The 27,355-nt window shown below is 41.0% G+C and overlaps 1 protein-coding gene across 1 annotated transcript; it reads right to left on the bottom strand.

The window, feature by feature from the left end:
• Nucleotides 1-5,105: 5,105 nt before the first annotated feature.
• Nucleotides 5,106-22,963, bottom strand: LOC309396990 (neural cell adhesion molecule 1-like). The gene is made up of 9 exons (XM_081962645.1): nucleotides 22,803-22,963; nucleotides 20,469-20,558; nucleotides 17,652-17,867; nucleotides 15,519-15,665; nucleotides 14,594-14,728; nucleotides 10,660-10,850; nucleotides 9,700-9,793; nucleotides 7,859-8,024; nucleotides 5,106-6,673 (listed from the first exon to the last, which is right to left on the bottom strand). The coding sequence occupies exons 1-9, from the start codon at nucleotides 22,840-22,842 to the stop codon at nucleotides 6,613-6,615; spliced, it is 1,140 nt and encodes a 379-aa protein (XP_081818771.1). The 5' UTR covers nucleotides 22,843-22,963; the 3' UTR covers nucleotides 5,106-6,612.
• Between the last annotated feature and the right edge of the window lie 4,392 nt (nucleotides 22,964-27,355).

Below are 27,355 nucleotides of genomic sequence, written 5' to 3' on the forward strand. Positions count from 1 at the left end.
AGAATATTCATTTTGGTGAAGAGAAGAGAAGAGTTGGAAGAGACCTTGGAGGTCGTCTAGTCCAACCCCCTGCCTAGGCAGGAAACCCTACACCATTTCAAACAAATGGTTATCCAATCTCTTCTTAAAAACTTGTCCCAGCTTCTGCCAACCTAGCAGTTCGAAAGCACATAAAAAATGCAAGTAGAAAAATAGGAACCACCTTTGGTGGGATGGTAAGAGCGTTCTGTACACCTTCGGCATTTAGTCATGCCAGCCACATGACCACGGAGACATCTTCGGACAGCGCTGCCTCTTCGGCTTTCAAATGGAGATGAGCAACGCCCTCTAGAGTCAGAAATGATTAGCACATATGTGCAAGGGGAACCTTTATCTTTAAGCCACTCAGAGTCACCTCAAACAGTGAGGTGGGAGGCATATGCATTTAATAAATAGATTTAATAACTAAATAAAAGTTATCTTCTTTCCCTGTTTTGCCTCTTTATGACAACTCCTGGTTTCCCTTTAAGCAACCAACTCTGACCCCAGGATAGCACAAAGGGGGAAATGGGGTGGGGGAGAATCCAGAGATTCTGGATTTCAGCTTGCACTTTGCAAACTTATGCTGCTTGCATACATTGGGTCCTGGTTTATTCTCTATCCATTTTTTACTTTTATTTTTTATTTTACTTTTACATTCTTTACTTTACTTTACAATTTCGTTGTATTTATTTTGTGCAGTGACAATAAAAACTATACTACTATTATGACCATTTGTGGCCAATCCTTCTTCCATCTTAGAACATCCTGTTGCTTCTCCTCCATCGAACATCTGTTGCAGCCTTCTTTTCCTCAACTCCGAACTTCTTTGGAGTCCTGACAAAACAAACAGCGGAGTTATCATTAACACACACACACACACACACACACAAAAAAAAAACCTCAGAATCACAGGACGCAGTTGACCTGAATTAGCCAGAGGCCCTCTTGAAAATATGTACTGCTTCTGCGGCCAGGATGTACTGTACATATAGACATGTTACACCAAAGATAGCCAAGGGGCAACCCCACAGTTGGATAGTGAGAGATCAAAGGCTAGAGAAGATGGTGCCGAAGTGAGAAATGGATAGAGCCAGGGGTGGAATTCAACCGGTTCGGGCGAACCAGATGCTAATTTTGCTTCCGGTTCACCGAACTGGTTCTTGCAAGGACTGGCTGGCCCCACCCATCCAACCACTTCCAGGAATTTCCACGTGGCCCATTCATCATGCCAGATAAGTATGGAACATGCACGAAGGATCCGGGAGGGGGGGAAATGGGCCTACTGGAAGTTCCAGAAGTCCGGAAACTGGGCCATTTCCAGCTTCTGGAAGGTCTCCAGAACCTGGGGGAAGCTGTTTTCACCCTCTCAAAGGCTCGAGGAAAACCTCTGGAACCTGGGGAGGGTAAAAATGCCCCCCGCTACCACTGTGAGAAGGCCATGCCCCGCATGGCCACGCTCACCCAGCAACTGGCAGAGAACCAGTTGCTAATTTTTTTCAATCCCACCCCTGGATAGGGCAGTTATATTTGGTGGGGTTGAGACTTTGCATTTTGCCCTAAGTTTATTGGGGGGGGGGGCTTAGGTGGTTCCTTGTTTCTTTTTTTAAAAGATAAAAAGTTAAAGCCTTTCACTACTTGTCTTGTCCCAAAAAAAATGAGACATCAAGACTTCTGGCTGCTGGTCTCAATGCTCTTGATCTTGTACACTAGATGGTGCTATCGGAATGCGAGTGGCACCCAAGGAAAAGCATGAAAAACTGTGATTCATAGACTGTCCTATCATGATTTATTTATCCAGGCCACAGTATCAGCAATGTTGTTCTTTTCATTCAATAAGATTAGAGATTAAATGCTTACCTAACCATTCCCTGGAATTTATGCTTCCTTAAATGAAGGTGAATCTCAGGGTCTCTTAAAAATAAAACGTGTGCAATACAGAGTTTAATAGATAGCGCTCACCATCATAAGCCGTTTCCTTCCATTTCTGCTTGCTTGCTTACCACTTAACAGCTTGGGAGTCTCCATTCCCAAAAGGTTTTTTTAAGCATATTATCCTAGGACGCAAAGGAAAACTTTCTAAGTCGTTGGCTCATCCTGGATCTAAAAAGGCTTTCCCACCTAAACAGCAGGCTCCTAATACAGGGGGGGGGGGGGCTCAATTTAGGACCACAATTGAATACAACCTTTATGTTGCTAAGTGAGGAATTTGTTAAGTATGTCTTGCCCCATTTTTCCGACTTTTCTTGCCACTGTTGTTAAGTGAATCATTGCAGTTAAATTAGTAACACGGTTGTTAAGTGAAGCTGGCTGACTTTGCTTGTCAGAAGGTTTCAAAAGGGGATCTTGTGTCTTCAGGATGCTGCAACCATCATAAACATGAGTCACTTGCCAGACATCTGAGTGTTGATCAGGTGGCCATGGGAGATGCTGCAATATTCCACAACTGTGCAAAAAATGGTTGCAAGTCACTTTTTTCAGTGCCGTTGCCACTTCTAAGGGTCACTGAGCAAACTGTTGTAAGTCGAGGACTAGCCTATATAATAGCCTAGTCTAGTAACAGCTTCAAAGTGTTCATCTCGATTTTTAATGTAGATTCTCCCCATTAAAGAATGTATTGGTTGCGCAAGACTTCCACTAGATGCTTGGCGGATTGAAGAAGTTTCCTTTAAAAAGTGAAGCCAATGACTGTGGCAAAGTCCAGATGAGAAGAGGATGGGAAGTTGGCCACATGTACTCCAGATTGCTGCTCTACATGATGAGACCCTGAAAACCTGTCTGTCTGTTCATCTGTCAGGCCATCAGTCTATCTGTCCACTTGTCTGTCTGTCTATCCAACCATCTATCCATCTGCCTATCCATCTGACCATCAGCCCATCCATCTTTCTGCCCACCTGCCTGTCCATCTGCCTGTAAGGAGTGAATTTGAAGACTTAAAGAGAGATTTGGATCATGGCAGTATCTCAGAAGTGGCAGCTGAATACCAAAAACGTTTAGATGAAATATATAATCTGCCCCTTAATATCGCAGTTACTGGATGTGCCAGTGCTGGGAAATCCTCCTTGGTCAATGGTCTCCGGGGTGTGAGGGATGATGATGTCTATCTGTCTGTTCAAATGATGACCTCGGTCTGTCTGTCTGTCCATTCAACACCAGGATTGAAAGTTGATGGAGATTCTCAGTCATCCAGGTCATGGTTGTCCCAAAGGTGCTTTTTTCAAGAGGCGACTGGACTTTCTGGCTTTTCTTTGAAGACACTTCGCTTCTCATCCAAGCAGCTTTTTCAGCTCTGTCCCTGAAAAAGAGATGAAGAAGCTTCTTGAATGGGAAGCGAAACATCTTCAAAGAAAAACCAGAAAGTCCAGTTGCCTCTTGAAAAAAGCACCTTTGGGAAAATCAGGATTGAAAAGTTGATGTTTTCTTATTTGCATAAAGAGAAGAAACCGGAAATGGGATGGATTTGTAATAAGATCTGTAATCTTATAAAGGGGGGAAGAGTTACTCAATTTGTCTTATACTTGGGAGGAAGCTTGAAAACCACTTCTTTATGACTTTTTCCTTTTCCTGTCTTTTCTTCTTCTTTTTCTTCTTTTTTTCCATGCATTTTTTGCTCTTTATATTTTCTTCTCTCCTTTTGAGTTCGAGTTGTGTTTGTGTGGGTATTTACTATTATTAAAACTTTGTCATCTTCAATTGGGTGAAATGGTGTTTCACATTGCAACATTTTTTTTGAGCCAATATACCTTAAATGGTAACTTACAAAGTTCAAAACAAATTATTACAAATGGACTTGAAATTTTGCAAATTCATGGACATATTGCAATGCATTTTGGAGAGGAAGCCCCTGAGGTTGTTGTGTCAAGAGTTGGTACATTCTAACAACTCTCTGCATAACTGACCTCTTCTGACTGATGAAACTGCTTCGATGAGCAGCGACATGTCTCAAGTTAACAAAGAAAAAAACAAATCAGTTCAGTTTCCAAGATGCAACCTTCAGACCTCTTTTTCCTGGAAGGCTCAGAATTTTCCTTGACATCCTTCTCATTATAAGTATCCTGGAATGCAGCCTCCAACAGTGATTGACAACTGTGTGGCAATCCCACTCCCATTTCTGTCTGACTGGCCAATGAAGAAGGGGCAAGTGAAGTAGAGGGCAGGACAAGAAGCAATGGGTGGAAACTAATCAAGTAGAGAAGCAACCTAGAACTAAGGAGAAATGCCTTGACAATTAGAACAATATCAATGGAACAACTTGCCTCCAGAAGTTGGGACTGCTCCAACACTGGAGATTTTTAAGAAGAGATTGGATAACCATTTGTCTGAAGTGATATAGGGTTTCCTGCCTAAGCAGGGGGTTGGACTAGAAGACCTCCAAGGTCCCTTTCAACTGTGTTATTCTATTCTAAGTAATGAACTTTTGCCAGGATTATCCTGGTGCATGGGCTTATGGAATGTCTGCTGTTTTTTTTTCTGGGGAAAGTGTAATCTGACCGTAGGGGTGTTCCCACTTTCAAGGGCATTTTAATGACTGATCAGATTAAGAGTTTATCAGAAGGCAACGAATGAGTGAAGAGGGGTTCTTTTTGAGAACACTTATCCAAGCCACTCCAGAAACATAGTGACACCATTAGCTAGTGCAAAATACAGCAATTCTTTTTTAATTGATGCAGAGATAATAGTATCAGTAAATGGACAAATAAGTTACGGGAATTGTAATTGGGTCATTAGGAGCCACACCCTAATACGAAGCTCAGTGTCTAACAGTACAGCATTGTTCTCCTGATTGTGAAGATCTCCAAAGTAATGGAGGCTCATTATATTCCATGTAAAGAAGCATCTAATATTACTAACTTTCTTTCTCACACAGAAGTCAGCATACAAAGAGTCGTCACCCAAATCCTTGTCTGTCTCATGCCAGTCCAAGGGTCACTTGGTCTCAGGTTCCACCTCCTTGCACCTGGTGGGAAAGCCCTTGGTTCTCAGAGGAAATAATTTTATTTTGGCTATGGTCCCCCAGCTATCTCTACCTCCACTCTCCCCTTCCCACAGCTCGACACATCTCCGCTGTGGGAAGGGGAGAGTGGAGATAGAGATAGCTGGGGAACTGTAGCCAAAATAAAATTATTTCCTCTGAGAACCAAGGGCTTTCCCACCAGGTGCAAGGAGGTGGAACCTGAGACCAAGTGACCCTTGGACTGTGACCTGATTGGACCATGTGATGGACTGCATGGGCGGGAAAAAGAAAACTTTATTTTTAACTAGGGGGAAATCCGAGGGGGGTTTAGAGTCAAGTTTCTCCAGATGTGCCAATATGACATGCCTAATAAATCTATACTTTGAGGAATATGCCTGTCTTGGAGTTTTGATTCTGTTGGGTGCATTACTTGGAACCCAGACACAATCTGTAGAAGCTCAGGCCATTTGAGAATAGTTGGCTGGGATAAACTTATAGGGAATATTTTTATGGTGAATCTGTATACCAGTAAAATTCTCGTGTCTGTTGATAACCTTTGACTGGGTAAAATGGTGCATCGTAGTGCAACCATTTTTGAATTAATGTACCTCAAGTGAGCTAACTTAAAGAATGCATCCAAAATCCAGGATTCATGTAGGATTGTAAGATTAAAATTTGGCAAAGTTGTGGCCACTTCAGTGTTGCTATGCTGTCATGCCATCACACTGCCACACTCAACTGTGGTAACCTGGTTGCCATTTTCAATGCTTTCTTGCAGCTTCCTGCAAGGAAAGTCAATGGGGAAGCCTGCAGGAAATAGGAAGTTGTTTCCACTCCCGTTGCTGTTTTGCCTACCCGTGGTTCATTCTGTTTCTCTGTTTAGATAAGAAATATCTCTGAAATTATGGCCCAATCGGTCACAGGTTATCTAGTGTTTTCTATTACCAAATGCCCAAATTACTCTCTTATTGGTTTGATGTTCTCTTAGCAAAATGTTTCAACTTTAGCTTATTTTGAGAGGTTCTTTGGTATCAACCCCTAACCTGCTGCATATCAAGTGCATATAAGTACATTTCCAGGTATTTCACTAAGCACCAATTCAATCCATATTGATATTTAATTGGAAATAGCAACTATTTTATTTACTCTGTTATTATGATATAGGTTATTTCAATGCCATTCAAAAACTCTGATTGGAAAAAGGCTACATCAATAAAAAGCATCATATGTACAAACAATGTGACCACAACTTTGGCTAAACCAATAAACACATAGTGGGGTAACAAAGTATCATAAACCCCCTATATATTAAAGGTAAACTTTTTAAAAAATCATAGTTGAAAAGCAAAATTGTTCTGGATGTAATGTATTGATATAATGTTGTATCGATGTAACGATGTATTTTGGTCCTATCTATAGAAGAAAGGATAATTCCTAATTGTGGGCACAGGATTTTAGCCCATCATGGATGTTACCTGCCACTAATTGTAGAGGAACAGTTCCATTAAGGTGATAATAAGGGTAGAAAAATAGTGGGAGGTATAATAAAGAGGAGAAACTCCCTTTTCTATGCCCAGTGTATCCAAACATTGTTGCAGAAAGTCAACATTTCATCAGCTGATCTCATTGCTATGGTCCAATCAAGCTTCTGAACCAGAGATGTTCACTACAGGACTTTTTCCTGATTTTGAGAGAATTTTCCTGTGGAAAGAAACAAAAAATATATATATGAAGATTTGCTTGTTGATCTTCCTTCTTCAGATTCTATCTATAGAGGTTATACAGTTGCAGTTCAGAATTTGATTTGTCTCTTTTTTCAACCTTTTCCTTTTTAAACTTGTTAATGAGTTTAGTCCTAAAATAAGATCAATAAAGAGGTCTTAGTTGAAACCTCAGACATCCAACTAACATAATTGGCAAGTGATCCATGATCAGAACTTTGTTTTCCTTTTTTTTATTAATTCTTCAGGATTTGACCATTATTCAGGAAGGGTCACTTAACCCCTTGCCTCACCCTTATTTTCTGAATCTAACACACATCCCCTCACCCAAAAAATCATTTCTCTACAGTCAATAAGGAAACGAATGTTAGGAGTTTCTTCTTTTTAAAAAGAAGAAAAAGCATTTGATCCTGTGAACTCTTCCCTAATTAAATGGAACATGGGACATTTCCTTATGTGCACAGATATCCCACCTTTGCTTGCTGTGGAATTCCTAAAAACTGTGGCAATCAACAAAATTGTTCAAGGCATGTATGATGTTAAATAAAAATGACTTGCATCACATGAGCTAACAAAAGAGATTGGCCACCCCAAAGGAACAATCAAATTCAAGCAGAGTGACAGAAAACCATGTATGTATGGTAGGCAGTGGAGATGAGGAGCAACAGAACTCGGGTGATGAGCAAGGACCGCCCCCCCTCCTGATCTCTGAGCATGGAGAGTGAAGAAGAGGCGGGAGCAACGCAGGCCGATCCAATGACTCAGGAGGAGATCGCCCCACCCCTCTTCACAAGGCACACCTGGGGACTGAGACTTAAGGAGACGCTGTGAGGAGGGGCGCTTGTTGGGAACAAATGCTGAATTTGTGGAGCTTTGTGTGGCTTGCTGACATTTGGAGTTCGTTGGACTTCATTGCTGCCTTGTTCCTTTGCCTCGCTGGACTTCTTGCCTTTAAGCCATTGTGCTAATGGTGTTTTGCTGGACTACTCTTAGCCAGAGGCTGCTGGAGGTGTGCGTGAGCACTTTGTCATAAATGTGGGAGCGTTTGGGGGAAAGCTGGAGCAAATAAAGGGGAATTCGAATTACCAGCTAGCTGTGTTGCCTCCATGCCTTGCCCTGGGTCATCACAATAACACTCATCTTTAACTGCTATCTACCAACTTACCCGTTGTTCTCAACTCCTGTTGTAGACGTCTTACACAGAATATTCCTTTTGCAGAACATTAAGAAGCCACACCGGCGCTTGTAATAACACAAGGCATCTATCAGCAAGAGGAGCACCAGAATTGCCAACACAATTGCCAAAATGCTGGCCCATCCCAAGCCTCCATCTGGAAGAAAAGAAGAATTTCTGCTTGAGCCAACGGATGGAAAGATGATTGAAACATCAACATTTTCTTCCAAAACTAGAGACAATAAAGGGACCACTAACACTCTGTAATCCATGAACCCGAAACACCGAAAACAATTTCATTTGCTAAATTATACCGAGCCTTATACATTTTAAGGGACAGATGTAAAATAAAGGTAGGTTTAATGGGAAAATAGCACTGTGCATTTGCTAATTTTCTGAGTTTTTCTTCCTTTCCCAAAAAAGAAACAAAGACCAGTTTATTTCATTCACTCAGAAAGTTTTCAACTTTAAATCTGTGATGCATACATTTAAAGATTTACAGTACCTGCTTTTTTAAAAGTTAGTGATTTCATTAAATATATAGTTTGGGGTTATTCCCTATATGTAAAATAGGTCACCTATTGGTTAATTCAGTGACAGTGAAATTAGAAGAATGTGCATTTTGATTAATATTCTCCAGGTTGTGACCTAATTCCCCACCAGTGGCTCATCTAACTGTCATCTATACTTCAAACATAAGCCAAAAGAGGGGGGGAAATGCAGAGATAGGAGAAAAAAACATGTAAATTCAAATGGCAGCAACATCCATGCAAAAAAAGTAGGAAAAAATGGAAAACACCCTGCAAAATGACTCCTATTTTTAAGTGGGTCTTGAAACAAGACATTCTCTTAAACTGTCAGTAAAAAAGACGCTTGTTATGAATCTTGCACCACAAAACATACTGTGAATTGAGGACACCATATATACTCATGGTTAAGCCCATTCACAGGTAAGGCAACCCTTAACATTTTCATACGCTTTAATTTTCACAATAGGTTTATCTGGGGCAGACACATTTTTCTTCTTGATATTTAGTTAGAAATGTGAGAATTGGCTTACCTGCGAGTATAGGTGAGATATAAAGGTATTTAATCTCTCTCTCTCTCTCTCTCTCTCTCTCTCTCTCTCTCTCTCTCTCTCTCTCTCTCTCTCTCTGTGTGTGTGTGTGTGTGTGTGTGTGTGTGTGTGTGTGTGTGTGTTCATATATACTTGTGGATAAGTCAATGTCATCCCTTTGAGATAGTCCAGACAAGAAGAATCAAGCACGAGTACTGGCACTATCTTTATCATAAGATTACAGTAACAGAACTTGCAACTCTGAAAATATATATCTCCCCCTCATGTTTACAGATTAAGAAACTAGGGAGGGTCTCTTGTAAGATGTTTGCCATACCCTCCTTTCTTCTGCAGGCTCAATTGCCTTTTATCTGACCACTGCCTAGTAACACCTTATCTACAAGAAAATATGGTAGTCATTTGTACATCTTCACATAAACTACCTTAACGTTCACAGAGAAAAGCCAATCTGTCAAAGCAATACACAACTCAATGTATTGCAGTACAGTGCAGGGCTATGCATTCCAACATAATGCATTTAATAACATTGTATAACACCAATATTTAATTAGGATGATTTTCCCAAAGACTCCTGGGGCTGTAGTTTAGTCAAAAAGTTGTTTATAATTCTTTAGAGACACTGTGATGTTCTCACAGAAATACAGTTGCCAGAGTTCCTGGTGAGGACAGAAAGAAAATTAAGTTGGTTTTACATTTGTTGAATAATTATCCTGAATCCAGTCCAACTGTTCAAGAGTAAATATTGATCCTTCACCTTTTTCAAAGGAAACGCTCTTCTCGGTGGTGCCCACTTCATTAGCAGCAGTTATAACAAGTTCCTGAATGTCCTCTTGTGATGATGGTGTAACCTAACGCCAAAATAAATTTGAAAAATTAATCTCCCTTCTTAAATCCACCCAAACTGCTATTAGAAAAATTCTTCACCAAATTCAGAGGGGCCAATTTAGGACTTTACACTTATAGAATACACCCTTCTCTGTAGATTTTAATAGGCTGATGTTGCTTGTTTACTTAAGCCCCGGTGGTTCAGAGATACAGATCTGGTTGATCAACTAAATGCTAGAAAAGGAAGTTTGACCATTGTCATCTAGATAGCAGGATCAGAGAATCAAAAAACAGCTGCCACTGGTGGTGCTAAGAGCTGATTATATAGATTAATTCAGAAAATTGGATTATAATTAACAAACAAGAGCATCAGGCTGGCAAGACCACACGTTTTCCAAATCAAGTTAGAGCAAAAAAATAATAACCATTTTGGAAGGCAAAATGGAGACAGAGAAGGCTATGAAATTAGATATGCTAAACACAGAAAAAGAATTATAGGTTGGGAAAGGGAGGGAGGGAGGGAGGGAGGGAGGGAGGAAGGAAGGAAAGAAGGAAGGAAGGAAGGAAGGAAGGAAGGAAGGAAGGAAGGAAGGAAGGAAGGAAGGAAGGAAAAAAGAAGTGATTCCAGAGATTGGGAAGAGTTTAGAAAGCAAGAAGCAGCCTGGAATCAGGATACATGCTAAGAAAATAGTACAAATTTGTGTCAGACTTTGGGAAGTGTTGAAATAAAGAGTCTTGAAAAAGTCATCAGGGAAAAGGGAAGAAACCACCTAATCATAAAGAGAATCATTAACCAATGTTTTTCATTTCTACCCCTATTCAAAGAATTTAGTGTAGCAATATAAAGACGACTCAAGCCTTGGCAAGTTCACCAAATGTCATGTCTCACCTCAAAGAGGAAGAAATATCTGTGTTGGTCCTGTGCTATCTTTTTGATGGTATCATCTTCAAAAATCTTCTCCTCCCAAGCAATGGAGACAGAAGGTGAGGGGTTAGCCAGGATGGTGAAGTTGACTTGGATCGGATGCCCAGTCTGGGTGACCAAAGGCACCCTTGTAAGGAGCTCTATTTTAGGAGCAACTGAATGGGAGAAAGGAAATATATATTGAAATATGTCATGAACTTTACATTTGGGTTTACACATTTCCTTAGGCAACAAATTATGGTTTACAAGCCACTTGTATGGTTTCTAAAGTGTACAACAATATTGTCCGCTAAGTTTTGGAAATACAATCAGACCCCAGGTACCTTTTACCATATGTGGTGGACGTGTAGCAAAGCAAGAGAATATTGGGAGAAAATACAAAACTGGCTGGAAATGATAATCAAACAGAATATTGAGTTGAAACCAGAAACATGTTGTCAACTCCTAAAGTTGTCATAATGAGAGAAGGGGGAAGCACATTCCACGCATACTTTTGGCTCAGATGACTACAGCAGGCTTGGGAGGGTTGCACCTCATTGGGGAATGTGATTTATGACACAGACTGAGGGGAGGGAAGGAACAGGGGTAAAGTTCAGCTCTAACTCAAACAAAGCTTAGATCTGACTGCAAAAAGATCTTGCCAAAAATAAATGCTCCTAATAAATGACTAATTTTCCTGTGAAGTTTGGTCTAAGGCTCATGAATCAATTAGGGCATGTTTTGGAAACCTGACACATGTCTCCTAGATATACTACCAGAGGGCTATGATAAAGGGACCACATATTTAGTTTTACACATACTGACAGCAGCAAGGATCATATATGCTAAATATTGGAAAAATGTAAATACCCCACCAGACGAGTCTGTAATTCAAAAAAAAAAATTGACTGTGCTGAAATGGTTAGATTCACCTTTTAAATTAAAGAAGATTCAGAATACTATATGGTTTGGAATAAATTATATGAATGGATAGAAGCAAGAGGTAGGAATTAGAGAAAAGTAAGATCATAAATGTTAGTACTGAAAATAAGAAGGTAAATAATTACAATACTTTAATGTAAGAAGATACCTAACTAAAAGCTTTTGGGTTATGTTATTACTATTGTTACTATATCATTATTATTGTTATTAGCTTGTATGTCAATGCTTAACACCACTCTTCTTTTTTTATTTTTTTTTATTTGTAAATGGTATACCCTGACAATGCACTGTTTTCCCCCCCCCCCAAAAAAAGGGTCTATAAATAAAATTTATTAAAAAATAAAAATAAAGTGTACAACAACAACTTCAAATCAGTTGGAGTGAAAGGAATGGAGTAGTCATAAATCAAATCTTTACCTTTATTATTTGAGAGGTGGGTTTTTTTAACCTTGATAAATAATATTGTGGATATTTTGACATTAAGCTCAAAAATTTACACTTCTTATTATCATGAAAGCAGAGTATTGTACGCTGCTCAGACTCTTTTCTTAGTGTTATACTGAGCATCGATGGTATAATTTCAGTAATTATCCATAGCTATGACCTACTTTTTTATTTAAAAAACTGTTCTCAATTTCTAAAAAGTAGGGGAAGTTAAGGGCAGGCGTAAACTTTTCACTTCTGGGGTTTTCAAAATCTGCCTGCAATATTCAGAGTATTAGCACACAATCTGCAAAGATTCAGAGGCAGCAATCTTCCTGTCAAAATGAGGAAGGCTGGCTGTTGCTGGCAGGTTTCTCCACAAGAAACCAACCACAACACAGTGGAAGTGTTGTCAGAGTGAGAGTAACAACTGGTCATCTCTCTGCGTCAATCCAGAATACAGGCTGCAATAAGATTAGGCTGGAGTCCAAGTCTAATTCTTAGCACACATATTCATACCTTATTGGCAGCATATATTTTGCAGAAAGTGGTTGAAACCGAAACTTGATGTTTTTGTCTTCTGCATGAAAAGATACCGCTTTGATTATATTGTCAATTGTCTACTGCATTTAGGAATTCCATTCCAACAAAAGAGAGCCTCACAGGTTACATAAACTGGCGTTGTGGCCCGCTAGTGGCCAGCGGAGCTGGCAGCAGATTCGGACAGTGAGGAGGTTGGAGAGGAAGATGGGCCAGTCCTGGAGTCTGGGGATTCCAGCAAAACGCCATTAGCATGATCCATTCAAAGTTTCTCAGACTTCATCCTGATATTCGATCATGCCCCCTTCTCAAAATCAGATTCATAGCATGCCAGTCTAATTGTCAAAGCCAATTTGGCTTAGTTGTTAAGGCATCAGGCTAGAAGTTCAGGAGATCATGAGTTCTAATCCACTTGGGCACAAAGCAGTGATGGGTTCCGGATCCCGTTCCAACTGGTATGGTTGGAACAGGCCCAGCGGTGTCCACATGGACGCACGCAGCCCGTGCATGCGTCTTAGCACCTCCGCGAGCTTCCGCGATGCTCCAGCTGCTCAGCAGAGTATCGTGCAGGCTCTGTATGCGCCATGGATGTGCGCGGAAGTGCTGAAGACTTAAAAGATTGGTAAGGAGCTAGGGCGGGTGGGTGGGCCCTCCAGAGCACCGGAACGGAGTGGTATCCAGTGCTCCGAAAAGCCTTTGTACGCCTGTACCGGGGCGTACCGCCTGCAACCCACCACTGGCACAAAGCTAGCTGGGTGATCTTGAGCCAGTCAATCTCTCTCAGCCCTAGGAAGAAGTCACTTCAGAAAGATCTTGCCAAGAAATCTGGGATTTTTGAAATGTTTCCATCCCCAATTATTTTCATAGGGAAAAACATAAGCATGCTGGCATACTCCATTCGGCTGCTGAAAACAAAGATGTATTTCAATTTTTTTTTCACCCACAGGGCTGTAGGAATAGATAATTGGTCAGGCAGGAGTTGGTAAGAAAAGCAATATGGATAGTCCTTGACTTACAACCATTCATTTAGTGACTGTTCAAAGTTGCAATGGCACTGGGGAAAAAATGACTGATGGCCATTTTTCACACTTCAAGCAAAATCCTCATAGTCATGTCATCTTGGGAGCTTGGCAACTGACTCATATTTATGACGGTTGTAGGGCCCTCAGGCCTGAGGAGAGAGGGGTGCTGCCGATACAATGTTCCTGGGCCCATGGAGTTCAAAGGGGGCCCATGAAGGGGGATTTTTTTTTAAAAAAATTACAAAACCCAATTTTTAAAAAGAAAAACAATATTGGATATATACTTCATACTCTGCACTTGTGTGCGCAGCAAAACCACCTTGCAGCCTTGTTTGACATAACTTTTATTAATCTCAATCTCTGTGAACAGTTATTTATGTTGTTTGTTGAATTTTAATTTCATTGTGCAAGTTTAGTTTCATTTCGTTTATGAATATATTTTACATTTCACTTCAGTTTATGAAGGGGGATGAAATGTCACCTCCAAAATCTGGAGCTCAAAAAAACGCAAGGAAAAACAGAAAAGTGATGAGCCAAATGAAAAGGGGCGACAAACGCTTTTTCAATTGGGCGTTAAATGCAAAACAAGCGAAAGTAACCAAAATGAAACTTTAAATTCAGAACAATGTGTGAGACATGTGCAGAACTGAAACAAGGGGCAGACTCTCAGTTTACATGCTCCTTGCATAGCTGATGTGGCCCATATTAGTCTTGTCCCAACACTTAATAATCCTCTCGGCAGCCATTCTACATTCTACACCAGTGTTTCTCAAACTTGGTGACTTTAAGTCCTGTGGACTTCAACTCCCAGAATCCCCCAGCCAGCTGTGCTGGCTGGGGGATTCTGGGAGTTGAAGTCCACAGGACTTCAAGTCACCAAGTTTGAGAAACACTGGTCTACACTGATTTGAAGTCATTAAAAAAAATCCCAATAGAAAAGTCAGTGCTTCCTAACGTGGCACAGTGCCATGAGACAGAAAAAGAGAACTTACATTGAATGTTGAGCGTAAAGTTTGCAAAAGCTACTTCATTCCGTTCTTCAATGGTTGCCTCACAAATGTAAACCCCAGCATCTGATAATTGGGTATCCTCTATCAGCAGCCTCCCATTTTCAACCAGTATTTGCCCTGTAAACCCAAAAGAAATGGCTAGGATAATTAAATCTGTCTCTAATTGCGATTTGCAGCCCCAGGCAGTCTTGAGGCTAAATGAAACCCATCAACCCATAATTAGAAACAAGAACAAGTTTCTTTCATTTTGAGGACTCCCCCAAACACAACAACTATATAACATATGTGCTTTCAGAATCCATTTCAGACAGTTTTCAGGTTTAGACTTGAGAGATTATATGGTGTGCCTATCCTCAACCTCTTCCCCCTTCCAACATAGGACTGTGCAGTTTCTGAATTTGGACGTTTTCTAGCTTTATCAAATTCAGGATGGTCTTTAAAGGTAAAGGTAAAGGTTCCCCTTGCACATATGTGCTAGTTGTTACCAACTCTAGGGGGCAGTGCTCATCTCCGTTGCAAAGCCAAAGAGCCAGTGCTGTCCAAAGACATCTCCATGGTCATGTGGCCGGCATGACTAAACACCAAAGGTGCACGGAACGCTGTTACCTTCCCACCAAAGGTGGTTCCTATTTTTCTACATGCTTGCATTTTTTACATGCTTTCAAACTGCTAGGTTGGCAGAAGCTGGGACAAGTAATGGGAGCTCACTCCATTACATGGCGTTAGGGATTCGAACCACCGAACTGCCGACCTTTCTGATCGACAAGCTCAGCATCTTAGCCACTGAGCCACCGCATCTCTTATGGATGGTCTTTACCCTCTCCAAAAATATTACTTCTTGTCTCTCCCCACAAAAACGTTATCCCTTCTGTTAAATAGGGATGTCCATAAATCATCTCATACTCACTTTCCTTATTATTTTTGATGTCCTGGTCTCCAAAAATCCATCTAATAGTTGGTGGTGGTATTCCTTTGACCAGGCAGTTGAATTCTACCTTTTGGCCCTCTTGAACTTCCTTCACAAGATCCATTGTCTTCACAAACGTAGGTCTCTCTGTGATCAAAGTCAGAGATTAGAAAACAAAAAGCACTGAAAGAATTACTAGGGATGGTCTACCTCAATAAGGTGCTTCACCTTAAGGCAGCCCATCATTTTGGGATGCAAGAAAAGAGCATTAAACCGCTATGAACTGAATTTTGAAAGTGTTCCTTAATGTTCTGTGGGACATCTAGAGTTCAGCAATTGTTCAAAAAGTGAATGAGTCTCTTTTCTGAACAGTGAGAATGAAAACGTGGAAGTAAACAAGAAACTAAACTTCCTTGAGTAGATAAGAAACCATTAAAGAGACTTTCTTTCTTACTAGGGGAAAAAAAGTCAAGATTATTACATTAGTCACATGATATGAGCCGTGGTGGCACAATGGTTAGAAGACAGTACTGCAGGCTACTTCTGCTGACTGCCCACTGCCTGCAATTTGGCAGTTCGAGTCTCACTGGGCTCAAGGCTGACTTAGCCTTCTATCCTTTCGAAGTTGGTAAAATGAGGTCCCAGATTGTTATTGGGGGCAATATGATGACTCTGTAAACCACTTAGAGAGGAAGGTAAAGCACTGTGAAGCTGTATATAAGTCTGCTGTTGCTATTACAGCAATCATCTTGATTTTTTTCAACCCCACCTCCAATGGGTGCCTGTTCTGACCCCCCTTCTTCCCTCGCCCACACAGAACACGCTCCGGAACAATACTACTTTAACAGGATTTATTTCACAGACAGACAGACAGATCCTTCGCAGTAAACCACCACGACAAAGCTCACAGACACGAGACACGATAGCAGCTATCCAGCATGCTACGTTTCCAAGACCAAACTTTTTGAATAATTCCTATGTTGACTTCTGCAAAGGGTGTATGCTCAGTCAATCCTTTTATAGCCTGAAGGGGAGTCTACTTATCAGCAGCTGAGAGCCCTTACCGCCAATAACTGTGCCCTTGCTCCCTGCGTCTGTGGGCGCGGCGGTAACGAGCATCCAAGAACTCCCTGCTGATCTCTGATTCACTGTCCCGTGACTCCTCCCCACTGCTCCAAGGCATGGCATCAGGAGCCCCCCTCCTTTGGCTCTCACTGCTGCTCCATGCCTCAGGCGCCTCCTGGTCGCCGACCAGACTCTCTGATCCCTGCTCAGACTCAGAACCCTGCCCAAGGTCCTCCTCATTCTCCAGAGCTGACTCATAGGGACCCTCACTCTCGGAGTCTGGTGGCAGCTCCAATGGCTCCTGCTGGGCCACAACAGGTGCCCTAGTGTTTGCAGAACATTCTGAATCAAATTAATGTATTTCATTTAATTGCATTACTGTCATGAGACAAGTAACATTAAAGAACATTCAGTTCTTTGTTTATTTCTTTGATACATTACCTGACTCAAACAATTCTTAAAAGGGAAGAAATGAAATAAAAACATAAGTGAATTCAAAATGAAGAAGAAAGTGTTGGGGAAAACCCACCAACTATATTTACCACTGAGAAACCTGTAACCTTTGAAAGTAACACAAAACTTAATAACTTTATATAAGTGATGGATTTTTTTTTTCTAAAAAACACTAAAACAGAAAATAGAGAAAAGTTGGCAGCGGATGCCAACCATTTAGCTAGGAAGAGGACACTGGGTGTGATCCACACTTGCTCTAGCAAAAGACATATAGAAAGAGGTGAGTTTAACATTCTCCTTCAATCTCCTTCAATCTTGAATCCGCAAGATCGCATGTGGTTTTCTTCCTTGGCATGCTCTGGAAATGCATCAAAATAAAAATGCTCTCAATATGTTCTGTGTTTCTAGAGTAGTTAAAACACTAGTGTCCATGAAAACAGAATTAATGGATTGCACTGCATTTTATTGGGGTTTTTTTTTAGCTTTGTTCTCTCCACCATTTTGTCTATTGTCCCATTTGGGTCTCATCTACTAATCAATTTGGGTTTCATTCTGCAGATGTATTCTATATTCCCCTGAAACCTCTTCCTGGATGCTCAAATAAATACTACTTACGGATCACGTGGATTTCAATTTGATGAGTAGCCTTTTTTCCAGAGTCAAATTCTCCATCACACCTGAAAATCCCACCCAGATCTGGACGAGTGAGGGTTATCTCCAGCCCCTTGGACAACTCATCAATGACCTTCACCCGGTAAGGCTCTGAATCCTCTTCAATTTCATTCCCATCTGGATCGGTCCAAGTCAAAGTGGCTTCTCCACCTCCTCTCACTGGCAAGTCAAAAAAGGTACAGTTAACATAGCATGGGAGGGGAAGGTCATATTACTTCATTTCACTTCAAGAAGGTACTTGGCCTTCCCTCAAAGCTGTGGAAGATTGTCCCAGTGCTTCCAAAAGAAAATGTTTCTGAACCTGTGCAGTGCACACAACTAGAGGAGACTTAGAATAACAGAGTTGGAAGGGACCTTGAAGGTCTTCTAGTCCAACCCCCTGCTTAGGCAGGAAACCCTACACCACTTCAGACAAATAGATCTTAAAAACTTCCAGTGTTGGAGCATTCACAACTTCTGGAGGCAAGTTGTTCCATTGATTAATTGTTCTAACTTTCAGGAAATTTCTCCTTAGTTCTAAGTTAGGATTCTCTCCTTGATTAGTTTCCACCCATTGCTTCTTGTCCTGCTCTCAGGTGCCCTGGAGAATAGCTTGACTCCCTCTTCTTTGTGGCAGCCCCTGAGATATTGGAACCCTGCTATCATGTCTCCTCTAGTCCTTCCTTTCATTGAACTAGACATACCCAGTTCCTGCAATCGTTCTTCATATGTTTTAGCCTCCAGCCTCCAACTTTGCTTAGTGTGTTTGAGATCAGCCAAATTCACTTACATGCTGTCACTAGTTTGGCATAAAGATGTTGCAGAAATATCCATATAGTTTACTGGGCAACAAATAGCACTGGGGATTCATTGGAAACCTGTTTCTAGCCCACCATAGTTATGTTATATAACAAATGTGGCAAACCCTTTGCACTTTTAGTATTAAGTTGACAACAGGCCACACAGTTTATGGATTTTAGTATAGTTAGACCCTGTAAAATTGACAGCTTGGATTTTATCATAGATTTTAGTTGTTATTTATTATTATATACTATAATTTTTAATTGTATATTTACTGAATGTTTTTTATTTGTTCTGGTCTCTGGTCTATGACTGTAATAAACTGAATTGAAATTGAATAGGCAAAAAATAGATGTAGTTTGCCATTGCCTTTTGGGGGATTTTTCAAACTTCCCAATCGATTTTACAGCTCTAGGATCCCTATCCAAGAACTAACCAACCTGCTCATTTTGGCAAAACTTTCTTGTAAAGTTTAGTGTTAAACCTATTGTTGAAATTAAGAAGCCTCTCAAAACAAGAAAGTAACCCTTAATGCATGCATGTTTGGAGACTGGATGAATCAGAGCTGGATTTTGCCGGCTTAAAGCTCTTATGATAATTCTGAGAATTTTTTTTTTAATCGCACTTGATTCTTTTTTTTTAACCTCACGCTATTTACCGCTTGGTGAGGAAGTAATTTACTGTCTTGCTAAGTTCCTGTCTAAAAACCAGCTGAATGCAATTCTCTTTAGTCTCTTTTACTAAATCCCTTTGAACAATGTTGGCCACAATCAGTGTTTGGATAGACATGTAAATGTGTAGACACTTCTGAGAAAGTTTAGACACACATAAAAATAAAAACCACTAATTATAGATATAATCTTCACCTGGCCGTCAAGTTTCCCAAAAAATCCCAACCACCCACCAATATGAAATTCTGCAGAGGATCAAGTCATGGGAAACTCCCTAAGAATTATGACATCCTGAGCAGTTTTCTCCATCTTTCCATAGAAATTTTAAACTTCAAACTAAAACTGTTGGTTGTTCAAATCTGTGCTAGAGAAATTTTGGTCGTCTGATGATGTATAATATCAATCCACATCAGCTTCAGCCAATGTGGCCAATATCAAAAACAAGAGAGCAGAACAGCAATAGGTTTGAAAGACCCCAGATCTGCATTAATAATTTCCTATCAAATAATATTTTAAACCTATAAGTTTTGGGGAGGGTGGGGGAGGAAAGAGTCAGCCTGGGAAAAGCTGTTGAGACTCTAGAAAGAGTGCAGAGAAGAGCAACAAAGATGATTAGGGGACTGGAGGCTAAACATATGAAGAATGGTTGCAAGAACTGGGCATGGCTAGTCTAGTGAAGAGAAGGACCAGGGGAGACACGATAGCAGTGTTTCAATATTTGAGGGGCTGCCACAGAGAGAAGGGTGGACAAGGGTGAATAATCAACCCTGGAACAGTAGTTGCCTTCAGAAGTTGTGGGAGCTTCATCACTGGAAGCTTTCAAGAAGAGACTGGACTGCCATTTGTCAGAAATGGTGTAGGGTCTCCTGCTTGGGTGGGGGGTTGGATTAGATGACCTACAAAGCCCCTTCCAACTCTGTTATTCTGTTAAAGCAAAGTGTGATCAATATAACAAAAGCACACTGAATATATTCCTAATTGTAAATTGCTTGTCAAAAATGGAATAGGGTCTCCTCTGCTTCAGCAGGGAGTTGAACTAGATGACCTACAAGGTCCCTTCCAACTCTGTTATTCTATTCTAAGGTCTTGCCTTGGACAGTCTTGATCTAAGTAGGACAGTGTGATTCAGTTTTATTCAAGGATTTTTTCTCTCTTTATCTGACCAACATACAGATGTTACAGGACAAACTGTGTATTTGGGTTGCAATGCATAAAACTGAGATCCATCAATCCATCCTCTCTCCCCACTGGGTAAAATATTGCCCTGATGACACCTTTATACATGTAGGGTTCATTTTTCTGCATTTACCTTTGCAAAGAAAATAGTTCTGTGTGTTCAATTCCACTTTCCCATTTATAGGAATAATTTCCAGAGATTCCTTAGCACCCTGTACTGCCCCTTGGGAGAGAGAAAAACATATCAATGAAAAACTTCCATTAAAAAATCTTATTTTTCTGATGATGAACAAAACCATCTCAATAAATTAGACTATATATTTTTTTTCTAATGATATCCAAAGGACTGCAACTGAAGACCACACTTGGCAGTAAAGTAACCGTGTAGGATCTCCACTTCATAAAGCAGGTAGGGACATACAGAGAAGTGGACAAGAGCCAGGATTCAACAGAAATTGAACTTAAATGAAAAACTGTTCATGTAATTATCAAATGCAATGTAAAGTAATTTTGCACAATCCCTTTAAAAAGTATAGCTCATCAGTTATTCCTGAGGACTATATCAGGCTTTCAGAGATCCAGATGTTCTGGAGTCATGATAGCAATAGCAATAGCAATAGCACTTAGACTTATATACTGCTTCACAGTGCTTTTACAGTCCTCTCTAAGCGGTTTACAGAGAAAGCCTATTGCTCCCATCAATCTGGGTCCTCATTTTACCCACCTCAGAAACATGGAAGGCTGAGTCAACCTTGAGCCGGTGAGATTTGAACTTCCGAACTGCAGCTAGCAGTCAGTTGAAGTACCTTGCAGTCCTGCACACTAACCACTGCGATGTTTTGCAGCTGGTTGTAAGCGGTGATTTGCAATCTGTACTAAGCAAACTTTGCGACCAAGCAATCATTTGGGGTAACAATAACATTTTTTGGATTGCACTGGATTTTTGTTACTGGGTATAGTACCCATACTTTAAATCTATTATTATTAGCCATTTTTTACTATGAGAAAAAGAAATGAAAACATTTATCTATGTATGGTAACCCCTATGGCTTGGAATGTATCAAGTGTGACCAGATGTTCACGTCCTTCTCACTTTGCACAATATTTACAGGTATCTTTGTTTGACTCAAAATATTTTGAAGCCAAACAAAATATATTTTATCAGGTATTGCAGAATGTTCTACATGCCAACACACAAATACCTATAGGATTATGAGGTTTAATGTGGAAACGTCTCCTACAGAAATTGCATTCCACAAAAATGACTATTTTGGAACCAATGTGTGCTTTAGGGAAGATGAGGGAAACAAAAAAAAGGGGGAACAGACTAACAAATCTGATAAGTAGTGGGAACTAGAAGATTTTTTTTCAAAATCCAGTTTTTGCATCTTCAAAGGTAACACACACCCTGTATTAAGTATGGCTTATCTCTAAACACTTGGGAACTCTCCTGATTATAACAGATTCTAATGCCAACATTTGTGTTCTCCAAAATAACTTTTATCTCCAGAAATTAGTTTAGTTGGGTGGAAGGTATCTGACTGTCCCAGGATGCCCTAACTACCATGGATGAATCCAAATGAGAAGATCCAAAGATTCAGAGATATACCAACTTGCTCAATAGCCATCTATAGAAATTCTCAGTCATCCAGATCCTGGTTGTCCCAAATGTGCTTTTTCAGGAGGCAACTGGATTTTCTCGTTTTTTTTTTCTTTGAAGGTATGCTGGTCATTTGCATCCTTTTAGAGGGTCGTTGAAGGAGGTAGAGGTTTATCTGTGTCTTCAGGGTCACCTCAGTAGTGCTCCTGGTTCCTGTAGTCTGCAATTTTGAGACAACCATGACCTGGATGACTTGAGACTCTCTACAGATGAGAGTCTGCAAGGAATGTAAATCCTTCCATTCCCCACTATCCTTTCACAGCTGAAGAAGCTTCTTGGGTGTGAAGCAAAAACATATTCAAAGAAAAAAAAAATCAAGAGAAGTCCAGTTGCCTCCTGAAAAAGCACCTTTGGGACTCCTCAACAACGTTTAAGCAAACTCTTAAGAACAGAGGTTTGTTTCTTTTCTTAAAGGTGAATATAAGGAATCTGGAACCACAGAAAAGTGATATTGCTGGACGAAGAAGTTGCAGTTAATAAGCCATAGAGCTACTCCTTTGACTGCACAACCTCCTTATGTCTTTACATCAGTCTTCTTTGCCCTTGATGGAAACCAGAAGGGTTGTACTACAGCTCCCATCACCTTTCCCAGCAACATGGAGTTTTGTTGCCTGTGGAACATAGGAATTATAGTTCAAACCCATCTGCCAAGAACCTTGTCTAGGCAGGCTGCCTTGAGTTAATCATCTGAGAATGAAATAGATTCAGACCCTTTTCTCCAAGCCCTGGGGTGCTGGATTCTAAACATGCCCCTACCAAAATGTCTCCCTGATCCACCTTCAAAATTCTTGGCCTTATGCATCTTACCTGCTGCAAAAAGGAAAATGAGAAAATGTTCTGCTCCCATCTCAGAGGGGGGGTTAGGATTCAGAATTGGACTTCTTCCTTGGCACCAGCAATCTGAAAGGATTCCTGGACCCTGGGAACTTTATAAAGACACCCTCCTCTCTCTGACCTCCCTCTCTGCCTACCCTCCTCCCTGTCCTATATCTCTGTGTCTGCAGGGGAGGAAAAGGAAAGAGGAAATTAAGCTGGGAGGGGGGAAAAAGACAGAGGAAAGGAAGGTCTATACATCTGTGTGTCTTATAGATGGGTGTGTCTCTCCATGGGTGTATTTATGTCATGGGTGTGTGCATGTTGTATACTCCTTAGTCGCGCATTTATTTACTTCTCATATGCATTTCCACTGGTTTTTTTATCATCTTTGGGGGTGACTGAATACTAGAGCTCAACAGACCAGCTTTTCTCTTTGATTTATAATTTCTGAGGAATATTAGAAAGGCGGAATATTATATTTCCCCGGATGAGAAATGGAGGAACATGCTCTTGTAAAGCAGCCCCCACCTTCCTTAATAGCCCACAGCAAATGTCAGCACTTAAGAGATAAAGAGATAGCTAGCTCTGTTCATAAGCAAATTCCCTGCAGCAAGGTCTAAACAAAGGTAGGATTAGCCCTCAGCCACAATAGGAATTGCCCAACAAGCCCCTTCGTTGGATCACCTTCCAAACTTCAACCAAACCTAGGAGCTGAGATAACCTACAGAGCCAGTTATGAGCCCTACAACAGCCAATAGAATACATGTTCTTGCACAGGAACAGGAAGCTCAAGTTCAAAGCCCAAGAGAAAGCATTAAAACCCCTCACTCTCAACTCCATGTGGTCAGCTGCCCAGAATCACACATGCTTGGTGTTTCTGCTGCATCATTAAACCATCTTTCCAATCAGCCTCCATGTTTCCAGTGTCTTTCTCTCATCTTGGAACTGAACGAGATGGATATTTCTTCCAACACATTCATACAGTGTCTCCATTAATAAAGGCATTGTACACATTTGTTCAATTTATATAGTTGCCTATCTCGCATACATCTCCCTGGGTAACTTACAGAGTGTTTTTTTTTAAGTACAAAAACAACCAAAATCTTAACAACAAAAGATTATTGAAACAATAAAAAGCATTGAAACCATTTTCAAAAAACTGCAGTGTAATAATCTTTGTAGGCTCCACCTCCCCGCTACCTGATCCCCAGGCTAGATGGAAAAGCCACTATCAGGGTTCCAAATAGCATCCAAAAGTAAATCAGAGTCCAAGGCAAAGTATTGCTCAAAGTTCCAATTTATTAAGAGAGCCATGTTGACACATCTGGGAAAACCTGAATCTGAAAGTTTCCAGGTTTTCCCCACCCAGTTGAAAGTTCAAGATATTGCCCCCCCACACACACACACACACACAAGTCCACCTCATGGTCCAGTCTTCCACTGCCATGCTGGCAGCATTTCCATCCATCCAGTTCCGGTCAGGTGCAGAGGTGCAAAGGCAAAGGATGACCTTGGCTTTCTAGAAAGAATGTTGTTATGGCTACATAACATCTAACTCCTACAATCCCCCCTCCCATTTTCCCACAATAGAAAATGCATAGTAGAATAATAGAAAGTGTGGCAGGCCAAAGACCCAAAAGAAAAGATGGCTGCAGGCTGGCAGCCACATCTTCAGGCCCTTCTGAAAGGCCAACAAAGGCAGAGCCAGTCTGATCTCAAAGTATATGAGGTCCCACAGGGCAGGGACCATGGCAGAAAAGGTTCTCTTCCTGGATCTTGCCAGATTTATTTATTTAGGAAGTTTATATGGCACATGGCAACTCAAGGCGGCTTACAAGAATATAAAAGCCTCATATAAAAAAACAATAAAACTAAAAAAAGAGAGAATCATATAATAAATGGGACCCACAACATTCCTTGCCTCCCTACTCTGGCAGGTCGGGTAGATGTGACCTTCAAGAGACGATCCCTCAGATAACCTGGTCCCAAGCCATGAAGGGCTTTAAAGGTGACAAACAGCATCTTGAATTGCTCCTGGAAGCAAATCGGCAATCAATGCTGTTCCCGCAGGAGAATTGATACATGTGCAGACTGAGGTCTGCACCATACCAGGTGATGCTCCCTGGCTGATGGAACCTGGAGTACACACCTCTTGCTGAACTGACACGACTGGAAGGCTGAGTGAACCTTGAGTCTGGTGGGATTTGAATTGCCAAATTGCAGGCAGCCGGCAATCGGCAGAAGTAGCCTGCAGTATCTAACCACTGCACCATCAAGAATAGAATAGAATGGAATGGAATGGAATGGAATGGAATGGAAAGGAATGGAATGGAATGGAAAGGAATGGAATGGAATGGAATGGAATGGAACAACTTTATTGTCACTTTGAATGTACACTAATTGGCATATATTAAAAATGAAGTTTCATTGCATACAGCTTTTAAAGGGTCACAACCTCCAATTTTATGCTACATAAACATGACAGAATAAACAAATAAATAAATAAATACAAAATGATGTATATATCCACATATATTATATGAGACAGAGAAACAACACAGTCTGCTTTGGATGTATACATGGACATAGTGAGAAAAACGGATCTTGTGAGTTTGCCAGATAGATGGCCTAGGGAACAAAGCTGTTACAGAACCTGGTAAAAATCCTGCTGAACTCTCAGTTTGTTTCATTCGGATAAGCTCAACTACCCAGCATGGTTGAAAAACCAGATTTTAGCATAAAGCAGGTTTATTCCACAAAACAGGGTTAAGGCAAACCACAAATTGACAACGTAGGCCTCTAACCAATCTGGTTTATCATGAGTTGTCTATCGTGCAGGCAGCTGTAGTTACATTCTAATTACAACTCTCTTTACAGTTGTTCCTTTTACAACTCCAGCTAAATCCCATAGCAAACCTTCTGTTAAGGACATTGCTGTCTCTCCTTGTAAAATGATCGGTCTGTTTTATAGATGGAGGATTGCCTGCTAGGATACGCTGTAGATGCAAGTAAGCCAAGGAGTGGCACAGGATGGGGAAAACAACCCCATGTCCTACTCACTGGAAGACACGTAGGATGGTTCCTTATGAAATCCTCAGGGAATGCAAATGATTAGAGCCAACCACTTGGAAAACAATGGATGTTTATTGTGGTGCAAAGATCCTGACTCATCCCTCCCAGGTGGACGGGAGGGTCTCCCTCGGTCGCTCGCTCGCTTGCTCTGAGATGGAAGCCAGGTCAGGTTGGAAAAACCATTATCTGCATCTCTCTGGATGGTAAACATTGAACAGAGGACAACAAAGATAAATAAAGCATCCAGCACACAATGGACTTTGTCCAGAGACAGAAACATCCTGTTGTATTTTATCCCCTATTGTCTCATCTCACAAACCCCACCCCAATGCAAAGGGACAATGTAACATGGATTTTCAGTGACGCAACGGACAACATTAACTTGTAAATAAACTTGCTGTCCAATAACCACGTTGGAAACCAGAAGTCTTGCCTTTCAAACACCCCTAAATTAGTCTGGATGTCTTTTCTCCCCAAAACCATGAAGCATCAAGGTAAAGGTAAAGTAAGGTAAAAGTTCACCTCGCACATCTGTCTCTAGAGGGCGGTGCTCATCTCCGTTTCAAAGCCGAAGAGCCAGCGCTGTCCAAAGACTTCTCCATGGTCATGTGGCCAGCATGACTAAACACCGAAGGTACACAGAACACTGTTACCGTCCCACCAAAGGTGGTTCCCATTTTTCTACTTGCATTTTTTAACGTGCTTTCGAACTGCTAGGTTGGCAGAAGCTGGGACAAGTAACGGGAGCTCACTCCGTTACGCGGTGCTAGGGATTCGAACCGCCGAACTGCCGACCTTTCTGATCAACAAGCTCAGCGCCTTAGCCACTGAGCCACCGCATACCCTTATGAAGCATCAAAAAGTCCCCTAAATCTTGAAGAGATCCTTGAAGATCGTCTGCCAAGTTTTGCTCGGTTGGTTATTCGAACATCTCCAGAGGTTTTAATTTTTGCCTTGATTGTTAATCATCAGCCTGAATGAAGTCACGCTTGATTACCCTGCGTTGAATTTCAGTTAGGCTCTGGAAACAAATTACCTGGAACCAGAGGTAATGAAAGCTTTTTGAAGTTCTAATCCCTCTTATGTCCTCCCTCCATTCTGGTTTATTTTTTTCCTCTTTTTTCAATCTGATGCAACAGCACCGGGGTTAAGGGTCAAATCAGGTGACAAGTGACAAGTCAGGGATAAATGTTGCGCTACTAGGCTGAACATGTGCATGACATGTTTGTCAACCATTCGTAGTCAATGAGTTTCCCAGGTACAGACTCAAATTAATCTTTAAGGACTTCACTGGGTTTTGTTGGGGGGGGAGGGGGGAAGACATCCAGCATTTCCCTCTTTTTTAAAAAAAAAATCTAATTATTCAAAAGGAATTCCCAGTGGAGAAAGTTGCTTCCAAACACTCCAGCGTATCTCATTATCCTAAAGAGCAATTCTCTACTCTAGACAATGCAGCATCTGTAGTAAAACAA

Source organism: Natrix helvetica, assembly GCF_964273705.1.
Source record: "Natrix helvetica genome assembly, chromosome: 9".
NCBI lineage: Eukaryota > Metazoa > Chordata > Lepidosauria > Squamata > Natricidae > Natrix > Natrix helvetica.

Bases quoted from the DNA above. Each gene is read 5' to 3' on its own strand.
- LOC309396990 (XM_081962645.1), bottom strand. From the start codon at position 22,842: ATGGGAGCAGAACATTTTCTCATTTTCCTTTTTGCAGCAG. The intron at 15,666-17,651 runs GTAAGTAGTATT...CTTTGATCACAG, and splicing joins AATTGAAATCCACGTGATCC to AGAGACCTACGTTTGTGAAG. The intron at 9,794-10,659 runs GTGAGACATGAC...TTTTGGCGTTAG, and splicing joins GATATTTCTTCCTCTTTGAG to GTTACACCATCATCACAAGA.